At 33.6% G+C, this 15,816-nt stretch overlaps 1 protein-coding gene across 2 annotated transcripts in view; it reads left to right on the forward strand.

Annotated features, from left to right (window-relative positions):
• Positions 1-15,816, forward strand: part of LOC131053251 (endoplasmic reticulum oxidoreductin-2) — an 82,179-nt gene that overhangs the window by 49,271 nt on the left and 17,092 nt on the right. For both annotated transcript variants that reach the window (XM_057987869.2, XM_057987868.2), the window contains exons 5-6: positions 3,583-3,701; positions 3,900-4,004. In XM_057987869.2, coding sequence (XP_057843852.2) covers positions 3,583-3,701; positions 3,900-4,004 — 224 coding nt within the window. The remainder of the gene's footprint in view (positions 1-3,582; positions 3,702-3,899; positions 4,005-15,816) is intronic.

Raw genomic sequence — 15,816 nt, forward strand, 5'->3', positions numbered from 1 at the left:
ATTGTCTTAGTCGGTGTTGTCAATCGATGATTATTAGTCGATGTCAAAAGCTTGTATTATTGATTATAATCTCCAACGGTTCCATTACTCTCCTTGATCGACCTATATTATAAGAGGATCGATATCTTAAAGATAATTGTTATAGGCACCGGTTATCGTATTTTCTATTTCAACCCACGTCTACTCTTCCGTGACATGGTTTGATGCTAGTTGATATTCTCGGCTCTATCAGTTGATAAACACCCTTTTTTCCAGTCTTTTAGATGCAACGATACTTGACTTAATTCATTTGCTGATGTGTATATGGTTTGGAGGATATGGATGCTACATCAAAGCTTCCTCCCGATATGTATTTGTTTTGCTCAAACTCTCCTTAGTCATTGCTGTTTATATTTATTCAAGTTGTAATATAATATTGATTTATTTTTATTCAAATATTTTAAGAATATTATTAATAATGAATATTAATAAATACTAATAAATATTAATTAAATAAGAAATAAGAAATTTCAAATACTCATTCGTTGGTAATTATTATATTAAATAATAATTGTTTCATTTAAGATGTAAATAACAATCAAGGAGGGGACATGACAGAACAATAAAAATTTATTAAGCAATATTAAGTTGATAATTTTGTAATTAACCCTGAGGATCTCATGCATATGTTTGCCAAAAAGATCATAACTTTTTTTCCTTGCTGTCTTTTCCCTCTAGGCCTTCTAATAAGGAGAATCCCTCACCTAGTGCTCACAAACATCTTAAGCAATGTTTGTGAGGTTGCAATAGTTTGAGAAGCAATGAGATTGGTGGCAAAAGGAGTGACACCTGACCACACAAGCTCCTTATCATTAGCGTGCTTTTCATTAGATTAAGCACCCAAGGGTGGTTGTAGATGTGTTTTGTTATGTTGCTTGCATCCTCCACCATGGTTTTGATTCAACCAAGTTTGTCAATGACTCCGATCTTATAACCAGTTGTCTTAAACAACACTAAGGAATTGAATGAAATCAATGAGCTCAATTGGAGGTCAAGCATCATGGCAGGCAGAAGGATTCACTTAAATTTTTTTTGGAGCTCTCAGAACCTGCCTTTGTTGTAACTGTGATATGTTTGACAGCAGTCGAACTTCCTCTGCTTGTCCGGTTTTTGATAGGGACAGTTTCACTTTCATCCATTGTCAAAATAGTTAGGTGCATTCAGTTGGTTGAACTGATCCAATCTTTCTTTCCCTTTGTCAGGTTTAGTTCTCCTGTATGTCCATGTCCTCTAGTTTTTCTTCGCTCCCCAATCATTAGCCTCTGCAACTTGACTTGTGTCATTACACCAAAAATGAGCCTTAATAATGTGCTAGTGATAAGAGTTAGCTTTAGTGAGACCATAAGTGAATAAGCTAGCCTCTTTTATTAACTCGACTGATCCAATTTTGGTTCATTGTCTTTGCTCAAAGATTTTAGGGAAGTCACCCTTTATTGCATTGCATTCATTAGCCTATACATAAGCCTTTCTTGTCCATTTTATTTGGATTTCTATAATTTATATTATCAGTATATTACTATTATAACTATTATAATAATTATTGGAACTATGGTTTCCTTGATTCTTATACCCACCACTTGTTGCATCTGGTTGTGTGAGCATTGCTTGGTTTTTTATTCTAGTGCAATTTAGAGATTGAATAGGTGTTCACAGCACTAATGATTTTTAAAGTCCAAAGCTAACGGACAAATGGAAGAACATCTAGTGAAACTTTGCACTGTATGCGATGTGAAGCTTACGATTTGAAATGACGTGAGTTCAATCTCTAGAAACATGGGAAGTGTTTGGAAAACTATCCCTTAATATTGTATTGCCTACACTAGATTATAGATTACCTTTTTTGGCCCCTTGGAATTAGGAATCTTTGATTTCAATTATTAATACTGGAATTAAGGTTTTATTGATCGTTGTGCTGACCTCTTGTAACAACTGGGTGTTTGAGCAATGCTTATTTTTATTCTATTCTTTTATTTTCAAATTGAATGGACTTCTGTTGTGTTATGCATTTTTACATCGTGGAGTGAAATTCATATATCTTTTAGTTCTGTACTTTTGTTTTTTCTGTTTTGTTTTCCTTCAAGTAACTTTATTGAATGTTCTTCATCATCGTTTTTGTTCCAGATACATCTTCATCTTCATCTTTTACTGTATTTTTATGTGTGTTTTTGTTGTTCATTGGTTGCCATTATGATTCAGGTAAGCTGATAATTTGATGCTGGAGCAATCCTTTATAGTGCTTTAAAGTACTTTGTAATCCATCTATGGAATATTGTTGCTTGCATTCATGGTCTACACACTCCAGCATTTAGATTAAAATTAGCATTCTTTGTTTTAATGTCTACTAAATCATCTTTTTCTTGTTTCAAACTTGCCAACTCATTGTAGGTTTGGGTATCTATGCCAACTTTTAAATTCCTTATAGAATTCTGCTTTCATTTTCGATGATTTTTTAATTTTTTCTTTTCAGCTTCCAAGCGATCATTATCATAGAATTGCATATCTTTGTAATGATCTTGGAACTAGTTCTACCTTTTACTTTTGTCATCCATAACATCATTAGATTTCCAAAACTGTTCCTACTTCAAACAATGTGTCACAGGGTTCCCTAGAAAACCTTGTAGATTTAGGCATCGATTGTAGCTTCTACTTAAATGGTCTTTTATTGTAATTTATATATTATCTCTATTGTGGAAGTAAGACATGTAATAACTCACTCCCTTTTACATAATCTACTTCTTTTCCATTCCTTGTGGCAGCTGGAATTGTGTTTTCTCTACAAGAAAAGGCTAAATGACTGTTTTTTTTTACATTTATCAGTCTTAATTTGTTTAGACTTGAGACTCTCTCCATAACCATAACTAAATTTTATTAAAATAGTTGTCTAAACTTAGCAACTCTTAAGATTTGTCTTTTTACCTTCGTTAAATACACTAGAGTAGGTATAGCTTTATTCTCAAAATGTTTATTATGCCTGGTCCAGATGCAAAATTTACTTGAAGAGTCAGGAACAAAGTCCAAATTCGTATACATATGTATGAAACATTTCCTACCTTTTTAAGCATCTTTTATATTTTAAATGTTCAGGAGTTAGTATTCATTGAGGGCATGCATATAGTAGTATTGTGATGTTGAATCATGTCTACATTTAAATCATTCATCCTTTTTGTTGAAGCAAGATAGAATAGGTAAGCATCCTAGTAAACATCTGTATTAAAACAATGGAAAAGCTTGACCTTGGCTTTCTAGACAGTTTTTCCCTTCAAGGAAGCTTTATTATAAAGTTATGGTTTAAGACAATAAATACCTGAGGGTCAGGAGCTTTTTTAAAGAAGTATATTACAGAGAAAATGTATGGAATACAGGGTAGTATGCTTGACCACCATGGTTCTTGTACAGAATTTGTTAATGCATTATCATTGATATCTTGCTACGGCCATTTGAATATAATCTTGGTATATATTCTGTCATTTGTCAATAGATTTATCCTTTTGATTGCTTTTCTTGACATTCCATGTATTGTTGCTTTATGACAAATGTATGTAGATGCATTGGGAGATTCCTCTCCAGAGAGGCGAGTTTTCTACAAGCTTATTTCAGGGCTGCATTCATCTATTTCAGTTCATATTGCATCAAATTATCTACTTGATGAAGCAAAGAATCTGGTGGGTTCTCTCAAGTCTAAACTATCCCTAGACATTGTTTAATGGATCATCCTTAATGCTGTCCAAGACTCTGTATGCTTACCTTCATGAGGCTAAGTTTTGTATGACATGGTTTTCACTTATAGACTAGAGAAGCTATAAAGGTTATGATGCAGAATGTAATATTTTAGTTTTATTGCATCTCTTGATTTCTTTCAGTGGGGACCAAATCCAACTTTGCTAAATAATCGGGTCTTGAAATATCCTGAGCGTGTGACAAATTTGTATTTCACATTCCTCTTTGTGCTTCGAGCGGTAACAAAGGTACGATAACTTCACATATCCACTATTGTGAGGCATATACATGTTAATTGGTTATCGCATTTAGCCGTAATGTTTAATAATAATCTTTTACCTACTGTTTCCCACTGTCTGCAACATAGTACACTTTTACATTGTGATTATATAGTTGGTTTATTGCTATGGTTTTGTGTAGCCTTTTTTTATAAAGTTTCCTCAGTTGTACCTTGAGAATTGACAATGTTTTGATTTTGTTTCAGCATTTTCTGTATGATAGAATTTGTTATTGAACTCTCGTGTAACATGTATGTATAACTTCCAACTGATTTCATACTCATCAGAGCTAAAATAATTTTTTTAATTGGCATGTGTCTATATAATTTCAAAGAGAAGTTGCAAACAGATGCAGTATAAGCCATGGGGTTACTTTTTATGTAATTGGTTATCTGGCTTAGTTTTGTAAACGTTAATTTGTTTTGCCATGCAAACAAATTGCATTATTGAAATCATGACATGGTTCATCTAAGTTCTTTGAAAAATTGGTTTCTTTTAACATCTTTTTCTACATAATAACAAAAACTGATGAATATAATGACATATGTGTTTTGAAATTGCCATGAACATAATGTAGATTTAGATAGACAATGTAGCATTCATTTTGACTCATCAAAATTGCCGTGAATGTAATAGGGGCTTAGATTTTCTCCTAGAATCACACTAAGGGAATATAGGGTCTCTCATTGGACCTATAATAAGGATCATCTGGTTATCCTTCACACCTTGATAGGAATATCATAAGAACATCCAATGATCAAGCCTATATATAGAGAGGTGGAAATTTATATTCATTTTTTCATTAGAAGAAAATCAACAATATTAATTGTAGAAGGTAACATACACATGTTAATACATTGGCAGATTTCATTGACTCTTAGAGATGCTCTGCTCACTAAATTCAATTTTTCTTTACCTAGGGTTTTTAGAAAATTTGCCCATCAATCAGAAAACCCCAAAACCTAGCAAAAAAACTATTCATTTGCTTAAAATGGATATCAAATGCATAAGTTATACCTCTGAGAACCTTACACTAAACTATGAAATTTTAAAAGTAGATTAAGTATTGACCATGTTGGATTTTCAAAAACTAACTTTAGATGGTATCTTTGGAAGGTTTGAAATTTGTTCTAGATCGTATAATGTGACTTTAATTTCTTTAACTGACTAAAAGTTTTAATTTAGGTTTTGCAAATGGGGAAGTAAGCTAAGTGGGCTTAATTTTTTGGGAAAGTCTATGGTTTATCATGCTTAAGTTGGATTAGTACTAGGATGGATGATCTCCTTGGAACAATTTATTCTTTGCTGCTATAAGAATCACCTAGATGCAATGAGTGCTAAGTGGGTCATTCATGCTCATGAGAGATGGGGTATGTGTGAATGACTACTCTGAAATATGGGTCATTGTCATAAATTATGTAGCTAAATCCTTATAAAACATCATAATATAATTTTTGGTAAATACAATGCTATAGCAGTCAAATTGCTGAGTTGCAAAAAAGATTCAAAGTCAGCTATAGGAGATGCAAAATACAAAGAGAAAATGTGTCATGTCCCCTTTTTGGTAAGAGTCATAGAGAACTTTTTTAGCCTATCCCTGTTTCTTGTAGGCTAAAGGATGAAGCAAGGGAAATCTTTTTTAATTTTATTTAAGCTGGGTTGTAATGTCCCCATTTTCGGGTTCTCTTGTTTTGTGGTGGGTGCTGACTTTCTGAGTTTGTGTTAGTCCGATCAAAGGGGTGATTTGACATTACCCGTGAGCTTAGATGGTTTAGTGGAGTTTATGACATTTTTAGATGTTATTTTCAGCTCCTGGTTTGGTCTCCACGATTCTTGGATGAAGCATCTATTTTTAGTAAGTCACTCGGTCAGGTCTATTTATCATCTTTCATCATCAGGATCACTCCTAGGCAATCAATTTTTGATTCGGATGCTTTTTGACCATTGTCACTACTTGGGTGTAATTTATAGCTGTATTCGAGATTGGCTTATGCAAAGTCACAAGGTTCGCTGAATTTTAGCCATGAAGTTTGAAATTCGGGGAACTTCAAAACATGACTAAAAAATCGTTAAAATTTTCCCTATATTCATACATGATACAGGTAAAGGATATAGTTTTTTTAGTAAAATATATTTAAAAAACATTTTTCAGGGCTTGTTCAGGTTGAGCAGTGTGAATATGTTTGTCTGCGAATGTTCTTTTAGTGCTTTTCATTGTCAAATGGCATGAATGAGCACATCCACTGTCGACCAAGGAGGAGTTTTTTTTAGCACTTTTCAATGTCAAAAGGGGTAAATGAGAATTTCATGGGGAGCGAAACCTCATATTCCGGCTGGCCGAAACCTTTAGAAACTAAATCAGCAATAGGGAGATAGGGTCATGGATTAAAGAAGCAATGCACAAATTTTATGCTTTGGGTTCGGAGAAGGGTCGGCTCTCCATTTAATATTAAATATTTAGATTTAATTTTTAAGTTGTCTTTATTTTAAATTTTTGTTCTATAAAATAAAATTTAACGTTCTTTTTATTTTATGTTTTAGATCAAGTAAATTTGTTATTTAATTTTTTTCAATATATTAAAATTTAATATTTAAATTTTTGAAGTATAATTTAAATTATAATATATTAATTACCTAAACAAAAACAAAATTTAATGTCTTTTTATTATGTTTAAAATCATGCAGATTTGTTATTTTTTTTTCATTAAATGTATTGAAGTTTAATATTTTTTGTACTTAAATTATATTTATAATTATATTATGTATTAATAATATTTAAACTAAATTTTAAATTATTATCATATAAATATGTTCTAAACTTTATTATAATGTATTCAAATTTAATATAATACTATTTTATTCTTATGGATGTATTATGTATATTTAAAAAAATCAAATCTATGTAAGACATTTAATGATCTTTTTTTTTTTCAAATTTTGCCCTTGCCAAACTTCATCCAAATTTTATTGTTGTCAAACACGAACTCAAACTCGAACCTTGTGACATAGGTTTTATGCATCAAAGATTTGTTATGCTTAGTTCCTCATCCAATTCATTTTCCAAACTTGACCAACCTCTGAATCAACCACATCAATCTTCAAATATTCTAACTCTTAAGGGTTTAAGTTGAAAAGGGATGATCACCATCTTAGAAAAGTTTGTACCATGAGGAACAAACATCCTTGGATCCAAGGTGGCACCCCTATGACTATTACTTTCTCCTCTAAACATTGGCTTAAATTCTCCATTGTCTTTGTCTTTGATACCCACTACCAATATTTGTCCTCCACTGCCTTTGTCTTTAGCACTCGTCACCAATTTTTGTTATCCATTGGTTTTTCAATTTGTCTTCACATGATCCCTTCTTCTACACCTTAAACAAAAGAATTTGTTTCCCTCTACTTCCATCAAGTGAATATATTCTCTAACCAAACTGGACAAAATGATTTGCTTTGGGATCTTAATATACGGATGCAATTCAAATCTTGGCATAAACGAGAGAATTACCTTCAGGTGCCTCTAAATCAATATAGTAATACCCATATTGATGGGACCAATATTCCAAAGGAAAATTATGAAGTCAGATCCAAAAAGGTTCATTGCATGGAGAGCAGATAAGAGGATTAAAATTAGACACCATTTCTACAAAAACAAAGTGATGTTGTATGACCAAGGCCCATTTTGTAGTACATAATCCTACTCTGCACCAAATTCAAAAGATATAGAGAAGAAACCTTTGGAGGAATTTCAGATTGTGATTGAATCTCCACGTCTCTTGAACCTATAATCAGAAATGCTGCACCCTGGCAACTTTTCCCTAATGAATCTCTCAATGATTGTGTACTCTTGAATTTTAACAGTTGCAACTCATTGTCAAATCTAACTTAAGATTTTTGGAGCATTTACACCTCCCTTTGATTCTCTAATAATACTATTTCCAAAACTGCATTGAATCTCCTTATTTTGCTTTTTTCAATTGTGAGCCATTTTTAGTATTTATTTTATTTTATTAATATTTTAAAATGTCAATTAATAATTAATAATAATTTTAATTTTACAATATCAAATGATTTTTATTGTATGGCTGGAGTACACCACATAAATGGGTTTTCACTTGATTGAATTAGCTTGTATATTTGACGATGCCCCCATTGCTAACCCAAAGATATCCCCCACAACCAAGAATTTGCTATATCATGTCAACATACTTCCACAATGATGAATTTGGGTTTGTTTTGAAGTGAGGTTGGCCCATGGAGCTAGAATTGATTGCCATTGTAATCTCTATGGCAACATGTTTGGAAACAAGAGAGTTTGTTCCTAGAAAAAAAATGAAGAAAAAAACGAAAAGCACTTATGTTCAAACCAAGAATATTCCTCCATGATCTTCTTGGTAGTGAATGGACTTTGGCATATGTGTATCAAGAGGAATCCAACCACTTTGGAACCTTCAATGATCAATCTTCAGCTCTATTTGTGCAATGACAAGCAAGAATGAAATTTTAGTGACCGCAATTGGTTTTTTTCTTTGTTTTCAAAATAAGTTTATTTTTGTGTTTAAATGTATTTGGATGTTAATTTTAGGGTTAGTGTTGATTTTTTAGGTTGAACAATCAACATATGAAGTCAAAAAAGCAAAAAAAAGGGTGTGATTTTTCTCAGGGCCACCTTGGGTATTGAAAAGGGTACCTAAGTTTGCCTAGGTATGCTCTACAACACACCTAGACAGACTTGAGTCTGATTTGCAGGGCCTTGTTGCTATCCATAGGGGATTTAGATAAAGTACATATTGGATCTAGATCTAGGTCATTTTTTTGGTGAACCGGTAACATAGTTTGCCTTTCACATAGGAAAGTTTGGGATTTCTACAATGAAAAATTAGAGAGGGACATACTGTTCTATGAGGCATGAGGAATGTTGGCTTGTTCAAGAGCTCATTTTCTTGCAATAGAGCCAAGAAATATTTTGGATGCAAAAATCACAAGAGAAATGGACCAATGAAGCTAAATAGAGCACAATGTTCTTCCACAAAGCTGTCCAAAATAAGTAGCACATTAATCAGCACCATGGATTACATCACTTTGATGATCAAATGATCATTGATCGATAAGACATGGTGAAATATGCAAAATCCTAGGCTAATCGATGACACAAATATTGCAATGATAACTATGGTTATAAAGGAAGAGCTCAATGCCCTTATTCTCCTTAAATAGACTCACGACACAAGGGCCTGATGCCTTCTAAGATCTCTTCTTCCAAAGCTTCTGGGAACTTCTCAAGATCATAGAGGACTATAAAATTACAGGAAGATGCTATCTCAACTTAATGCGACTGGAATTGTCTTGTTCCCAATATTTCAAGGAGCCACTACTTCGGATGAGTTTTGAGCAATCTCTCCATGCAATTTGACCTTTAAAAACATTGCAAAGTTCTAGCATAAAGGATGAATAGGCCTATTCCAAATATGATTTCAGAAAATCAATAAGTTTTTGTTCCATAGAGACAAATAATTGAAAATTTTGTTGTCCTTCGAAAGATAATCCTCTCAATAACATTGCAGAAACAATTAGGGTCTATTTTAAAATTTGACATATTAAAAGCATTTGACATTTGTAGCTAGTCCTTTATTCTTAGCACCATGACTGCTCATTGTTTCAATGAACTTGCAATCTTGTGGATTTGAAGCTATGTCAGTATTAGTTGCTGATGGATTAACCTATTATTTGGACTCTCGTAGGCTAACGTGTTTGGATAGAGAGTCTCAGTGGCAGTTCCACTTCTTCAGTTCAGTCTTGGGTTCAATTCCAAGGCCTTTGCAGTCAATGTGTGGACTTAGTTGAGGGACTTATTATTTATAGTAAGTCAATCTGGCAGTAGTCTATCTTTAGTCAGGGCACTTGGACACATGGGTGTTATTCAGTGTTGACTCCAGCTTCAAACGACACATCAAAAGACTGAATATTGAGGGAGATATTAATATTTTAGTGGTTAAGTTATTAAATTAACTTATATGGATATTATAAAGTCATAAAGTGACTTTATTAAAATTAAAAGCCACTTAAATATGATAAGGTGAATTTGGATGCCCAAAAAGCAAGTTAAACTATGGAGAGTAAATTAAATACATTTAATTGTATTTAAATGACTTTGGGCATACTTTCTTGGGAAGCGTGCCATTTGGAGTTATTATAAAGTTATATTATTAACTTTCTTAAAAAGTGGGCCACTTAAATAATATTAAGTGAATATCAAAAGGGTACGCCCGAATGGGGAATTAATTCAAATGTTGCATAAAGTATATTAAATACATTTAAAATGTATTTAACTCCCTTCAAGAGGAAATCACACTGTAAGAACCCTGCTGGTTCTAACTCTCCTGAAATACTATTGCTGATTTGTTTTTGGATTTTTCAAGGGTTTTGAACAATTTTGAATAAAAAATAACAAGTGCACCAGGCAAGAATTGCTCATAAAACTGAATAGATACCAAATATAGGGCAATTGAATCTATATTATGAATTAGATAATTGCTGCAAATGAATAAATCCATAAAACATACCCGTAGGTCCTCAGCTTATTTTAAATAAAGAATTCTAGAGTTTGCCAGCCAGAAATGGGAAACTGACCAAAATAGGTGTACAAGTCCAGGAAATTATTTCTTCAAGCCAGAAAAGTGATGGAATACCCTGTATGTGCTAGGCGTTAGAAATTGTGCAACCAAAATGCAAAAAGGAAGGCGTTTCAGCCCTCCAAGACAAAACGTACCTTTCCTGGACCCCACGTGCCAAGCCTGAATTGTACAGCCAACAACTGGAAATTGTATGACTGCATCTAACCTGATTTGCCCTTTCCTTATTGAAAAATCTGCAATATCTCGATAAAAGAATCTGTTGAAGCACAATAAGACTCCTGAATGAAGCCTTAACAATTGCAATAATTCAGCCGATCTTCCACAATCTCACTATCACAGATCCACGAAGAATTTTCGTTCTCCAATGGCCAAACCTTTGAAACCGTTGTCAAAGAATTCCCTAGTGCAAAATAACAAGCAATGTCAAATAATCAATAATAGAGGTTGAATTGCTTGGTTTGCCTTTATAAACCCAAATATTTTTTATGTGGCCCACTTTTTAATGAAGTTAATAATATAACTTTATAATAACTCCAAATGGCATGTTTCCCAAGAAAGTACGCCCAAAGTCATTTAAATACATTTAAATGTATTTAATTTACTCTGTAGTGTCCCCAACTTGTGATTATCTCTGAATTTTGCCCTAAATTAGTAATTCCACAATATAGTTTATCATTTTTTCCAATATATAAGAGTAACTTCATCTAGTCATTCAGTAAATTTAGGATTAGACAAAGAAATACGTGGATTAATAGCAAATATATTACATAGAATGATAAACACGTATTTCTACCCATATTCAATCACAGTTTAGTTTGGTAAGAAAGCCTTGTGAGGGCCCCTGTAAACTGCTCAACCCAACTAAGCCCAAGAGCACACATCGTCCCACTATGACAACTCACCTCTTGGCCCACAAGAGCCAGGAGCGTCCCACTATGACAATTCCATCCCTCGGGGTGGCCTACTTAGCTTGGGAGAACCGGTAAACTGCAATTCCCTAACATACTTCCTCCATTCATTCATTTGATTAATTACGATATAAGACATACGCACATATATAAATAATCTAAGAAAATATAATAAAATAACTTGTTCATTATATATATATATATATATATATATAATCTTATCGAAATTATTTCAAGTATATATGTATGTATATCAAACTATTACAAATCTTGCTAACATCCTTATCATGTATAACTCTATTATCCTTATTCTGTACTATATAAATCTATATAAATCTTTTATGTAATATGAATGCATATTTAATTATGACTTCATACCTATTGCAGTCTATATTAATATTACTATTAAATTCTGCATAAGAAAATTATCACGCTGCATATATATGAAGCACATCCCCATGCATACCACTAAGAACAAGGATGTTACTGCCTGTAACTTAATAATAGTTCTGATCTGATCTGATCAATGATGGTCAATCAATATTAAATCATGAATCTTTCTTACCAATAAAGATTGGTGACTGCTGTTCTAATCTTAGTTGACCGAACTGCCTTTCTCCTTCAGCATTCCATGCCTTCTTAGATGCATGGCAATGAGTCTCTTATACCCTACCTAATCGCTGAAAAAATCGTGTCTCTAACCGGTGGTTATACCCATTGGAAAAAGACATCGTTGAATTTTGATCAGATTTGAAGGAGCAGTGAATTTTAAATTTTATTTAACTTTGATCTCAGTTTGATGTTAATTCAACCTATGTAAGGTATGAATTCAATTTGTCACAATATATAAACGATCTTCAGGATTTATATATATATATATATATATATATAGCCACGATCTTTAGTAATGATGAATTGCAGTATATTATCGACCTCCTACAGGTTGATGATAATTATGAACTGTTGTGTTCACCAAGTGCTGTAGGTTATCAACTTACTCCAAGTTGACAATAATCACAAACTATTATTTATTCCTATATGCCAAGCACTGAGTTATCACGAACTGTGTATTGGTATCACTTGTTCTATCACGGACTGTTTGATGTGTTGATATTACTTGTTCTATCACTGCTGTGTTTCTTATCCTTCAAATAAAGATCACTATAATGGTGGATGGTTTCTATAGACCAATTAATGCAATAGATCAATCTTCTTTTCATCTATTGATCTCTTGATGATTACAAACCTTTATATGCTGTTGAATTTCATCGAATTCAAAATTGTATTTGACTGCAATATAGACTGCTGTGCATGACTTCCTACTATTTACGTTCATCCCATAATTAATTGATCAGTATCTCATACTGATAGAACATATATGGTATTCAATGGATCTGCTGTCTGCAATCTCAATTGCTGTGTGTGTACTTATCTGCTATGTGTGCTATATGTTCGGTTTGCTATAGACACCGGCTGCTTAGTATTAACTCCTTGTTGTATCGAGCTGTAGCATATATATTTTCTATCTTATCGATCTAAATGAATGCATACAAATATAAGACCCACGAAGGAGTCACAACTCTTCACCAAGAGTCCGATGCATATAAACCAAATCGATAACTAAACTGATGATAGTTATCGGGATATTTCACTAACCCGATATACAATGGTAATACATAACTAAACCAATATATTCAATAGTTTGATAGATAGAATCAGTTTAGATAAAAACAATAATCAACTATGTGACACAAATAGATAATCAAACTTTTCACAATACTTGTTAAATAAATTGACATGAATGATGAAGTATGGTTATGTAAGGAAGTCTGAATAGTTTTAATAAGGTTAATTGATTGATCAAATGTGTAAGGCCGATAGGCCACTTACACATTTGATCTATAGAGTCGGTGTTTAGGATTCCGACTGAAGCTACAACTTCAACAGACGTGTCTGTTTACTAATCTATATTTAGTTATTTGTTGCACTCAACAAACTATTATATTCACTTAATCAAATTGCAGCATGTAAACGTATGACTTAGAATATAATTCAACAAATGTTAATATGATCGCTGCCTTTTAATGATTTAATTGATGACAAGGGTAGACAAATTTGACATGTGTCAGATGTCAGATCTGGTCTCCCATTATTTGAATACGCTGAATGATTATTCATTTGTTTCCTTAATATTTATTTATGGTTTCTGTGATAATCATTTCTTTTTTGGGATTTGTCAATTAATGAAATATATAGTATAATAATTTGTTTATTATTAAGAGGTGCATTCAAATATTTAATTCAAATGAACAATAAATTCATAATTAAATAATTGATGCATAATCATATTCAAATATAGATTACTATTATTTGACAATATGGGAACATCATATACTCTCCATAGTTTAATTTGCTTTTTGGGCGTTTGTTGTGACGTATTCACACATCGCCCCATTGTAATGGGGACCCCTGCTTTTTTTGCTTTCTAGGTTAGTTTTCTTAGTTTAGCCTTTTAGGACTTGGTTATTGATCTTTGCATTGGAGAATTTCTGGAGAGCTCTTTGGGATAAGATGGTCTCTTTGGGCTAAAGTGAGTAAAATGGGTAGCACAGGACGAGTGAATTTAGATTTCCTTTTTGAAAGCCCCCCCTTGGTTAGGCCTGGGACTCGTTTCTAGGGTTGAGTCTCGATTGGGTTTGAGCAAGATCAACTTGAATTCACTTTTGAAAGCGAATTGAGACACATTTGAACTTGAAGTTTTAAGTAAGGAGGGACAAAGAATTTGAGCATGAATGCCAAATTCACTCCTGACCCTTCCAAAGGGACATGAGCGAATTCTCCTAGGATCCTCCCTTGGTCTTAGCTTAGACCATTACCCTTGCTTCTCATCCCTAATCGAAGAGGGCGTGACCTATCCATACATTGTGAAAGAGATGAAACAAGATTGAGTTACAAAAGGTTAGCAATTTGAGCCCTCAAGTCAAATTCGCTCCTAACCCTTCCAAGGGTATAGGAGCAAATTCCTTATAATCCTCTTTTATGGCTAAGTTTAGATCACAAACCTTGCATGAGTGAGAGAGGAAAGGAATGCTAAGGCTTTGTGGATGAGTTGAAACAAGTTTGAATTGCAAAGCATTGAGAATTTGAGTAAAAACATCAAATTCGCTCCTGACCCTTCCAAAGGTACAGGAGCGAATTTTCCTAAAGCACCTATTTGCTCCTTGTTTGGGTCAAAGTCTTTGTTCCCATGGCGTGAGTGAGAGAGGATTAATGAATTGATGCCTTGAAAAGTGCCTTGAAAGCGAATTGCATGCACTTGGATCATGGCGAAGTTTGAAATTTGAGCTTAAAGGAGAATTCGCTCCTGACCCTTCCAAAGGGACAGGAACCCTCCCTTGGTCCTAACTTTGGACCATAAACCTTACTCCTACGCCTTGATTGAATGAAGATTGATCGATCCATGCCCTTGGAATGAGTTGCAACAATATTAGATGAGGAATTTGAGTGAAAATTGCCAATTTTGCTCTTGACCCTTCCAAAGGGTCAAGAGCGAATTTCATTAGAAGGTCATGTACCTCTCTAGGGTACACAAGCGAATTTCTAAAACTTGATGTTTAACCTCAACTTTTGAGCAAAGGCGCCTCCTTAAGGTGACTTCTTAGCATGATCTTAGGCCAAGGCAACTTGGATAAAGATGAAGATAGAGTGTTTGAGTGAGATCCAAGCTATATCCCCCAAATTCGCTCCTGACCCTTCCAAGGGTACAGGAGCGAAATCCTTAGAAAGGCCTAATTTCTCACCAAAATAATTGAGTGGACATTGCTTCGAGGGTAAATGGACTTGATTGAGATGGAGGAAGGACCCAAAAGCGTCTAAGAGAAAAGTTGAAGAAAATGATGAGAGTTTGAGTGCAAATAGCTATTTCGCTCCTGACCCTTCCAAAGGGTCCAGAGCGAATTCTCTTGAAACCTCCTTTTGCTCCCAATTTACATCAAGCCTAGCGTTGATTGAGGTTGATTGAACTTAGAGGCATCCTTAGACATGCATTTGAGTGAGTTGTGGTCACAAAGTGTGAAGAATATGTGCAAAAATGCAAAATTCTCTCCTGACCCTTCCAAAGGGTCCAAAGCAAAATTCCTAGGAGGTCTTGTACCTTGTGTAAGCCCTTGAGCGAAACCTATTCCTAAGCATTTTTAAAGGCAAATGAATTGTCTTTGGTGAGAAAAGGATGAGAAATGA

Source organism: Cryptomeria japonica, chromosome 9 (assembly GCF_030272615.1).
Source record: "Cryptomeria japonica chromosome 9, Sugi_1.0, whole genome shotgun sequence".
NCBI classification, from domain to species: Eukaryota; Viridiplantae; Streptophyta; class Pinopsida; order Cupressales; family Cupressaceae; genus Cryptomeria; species Cryptomeria japonica.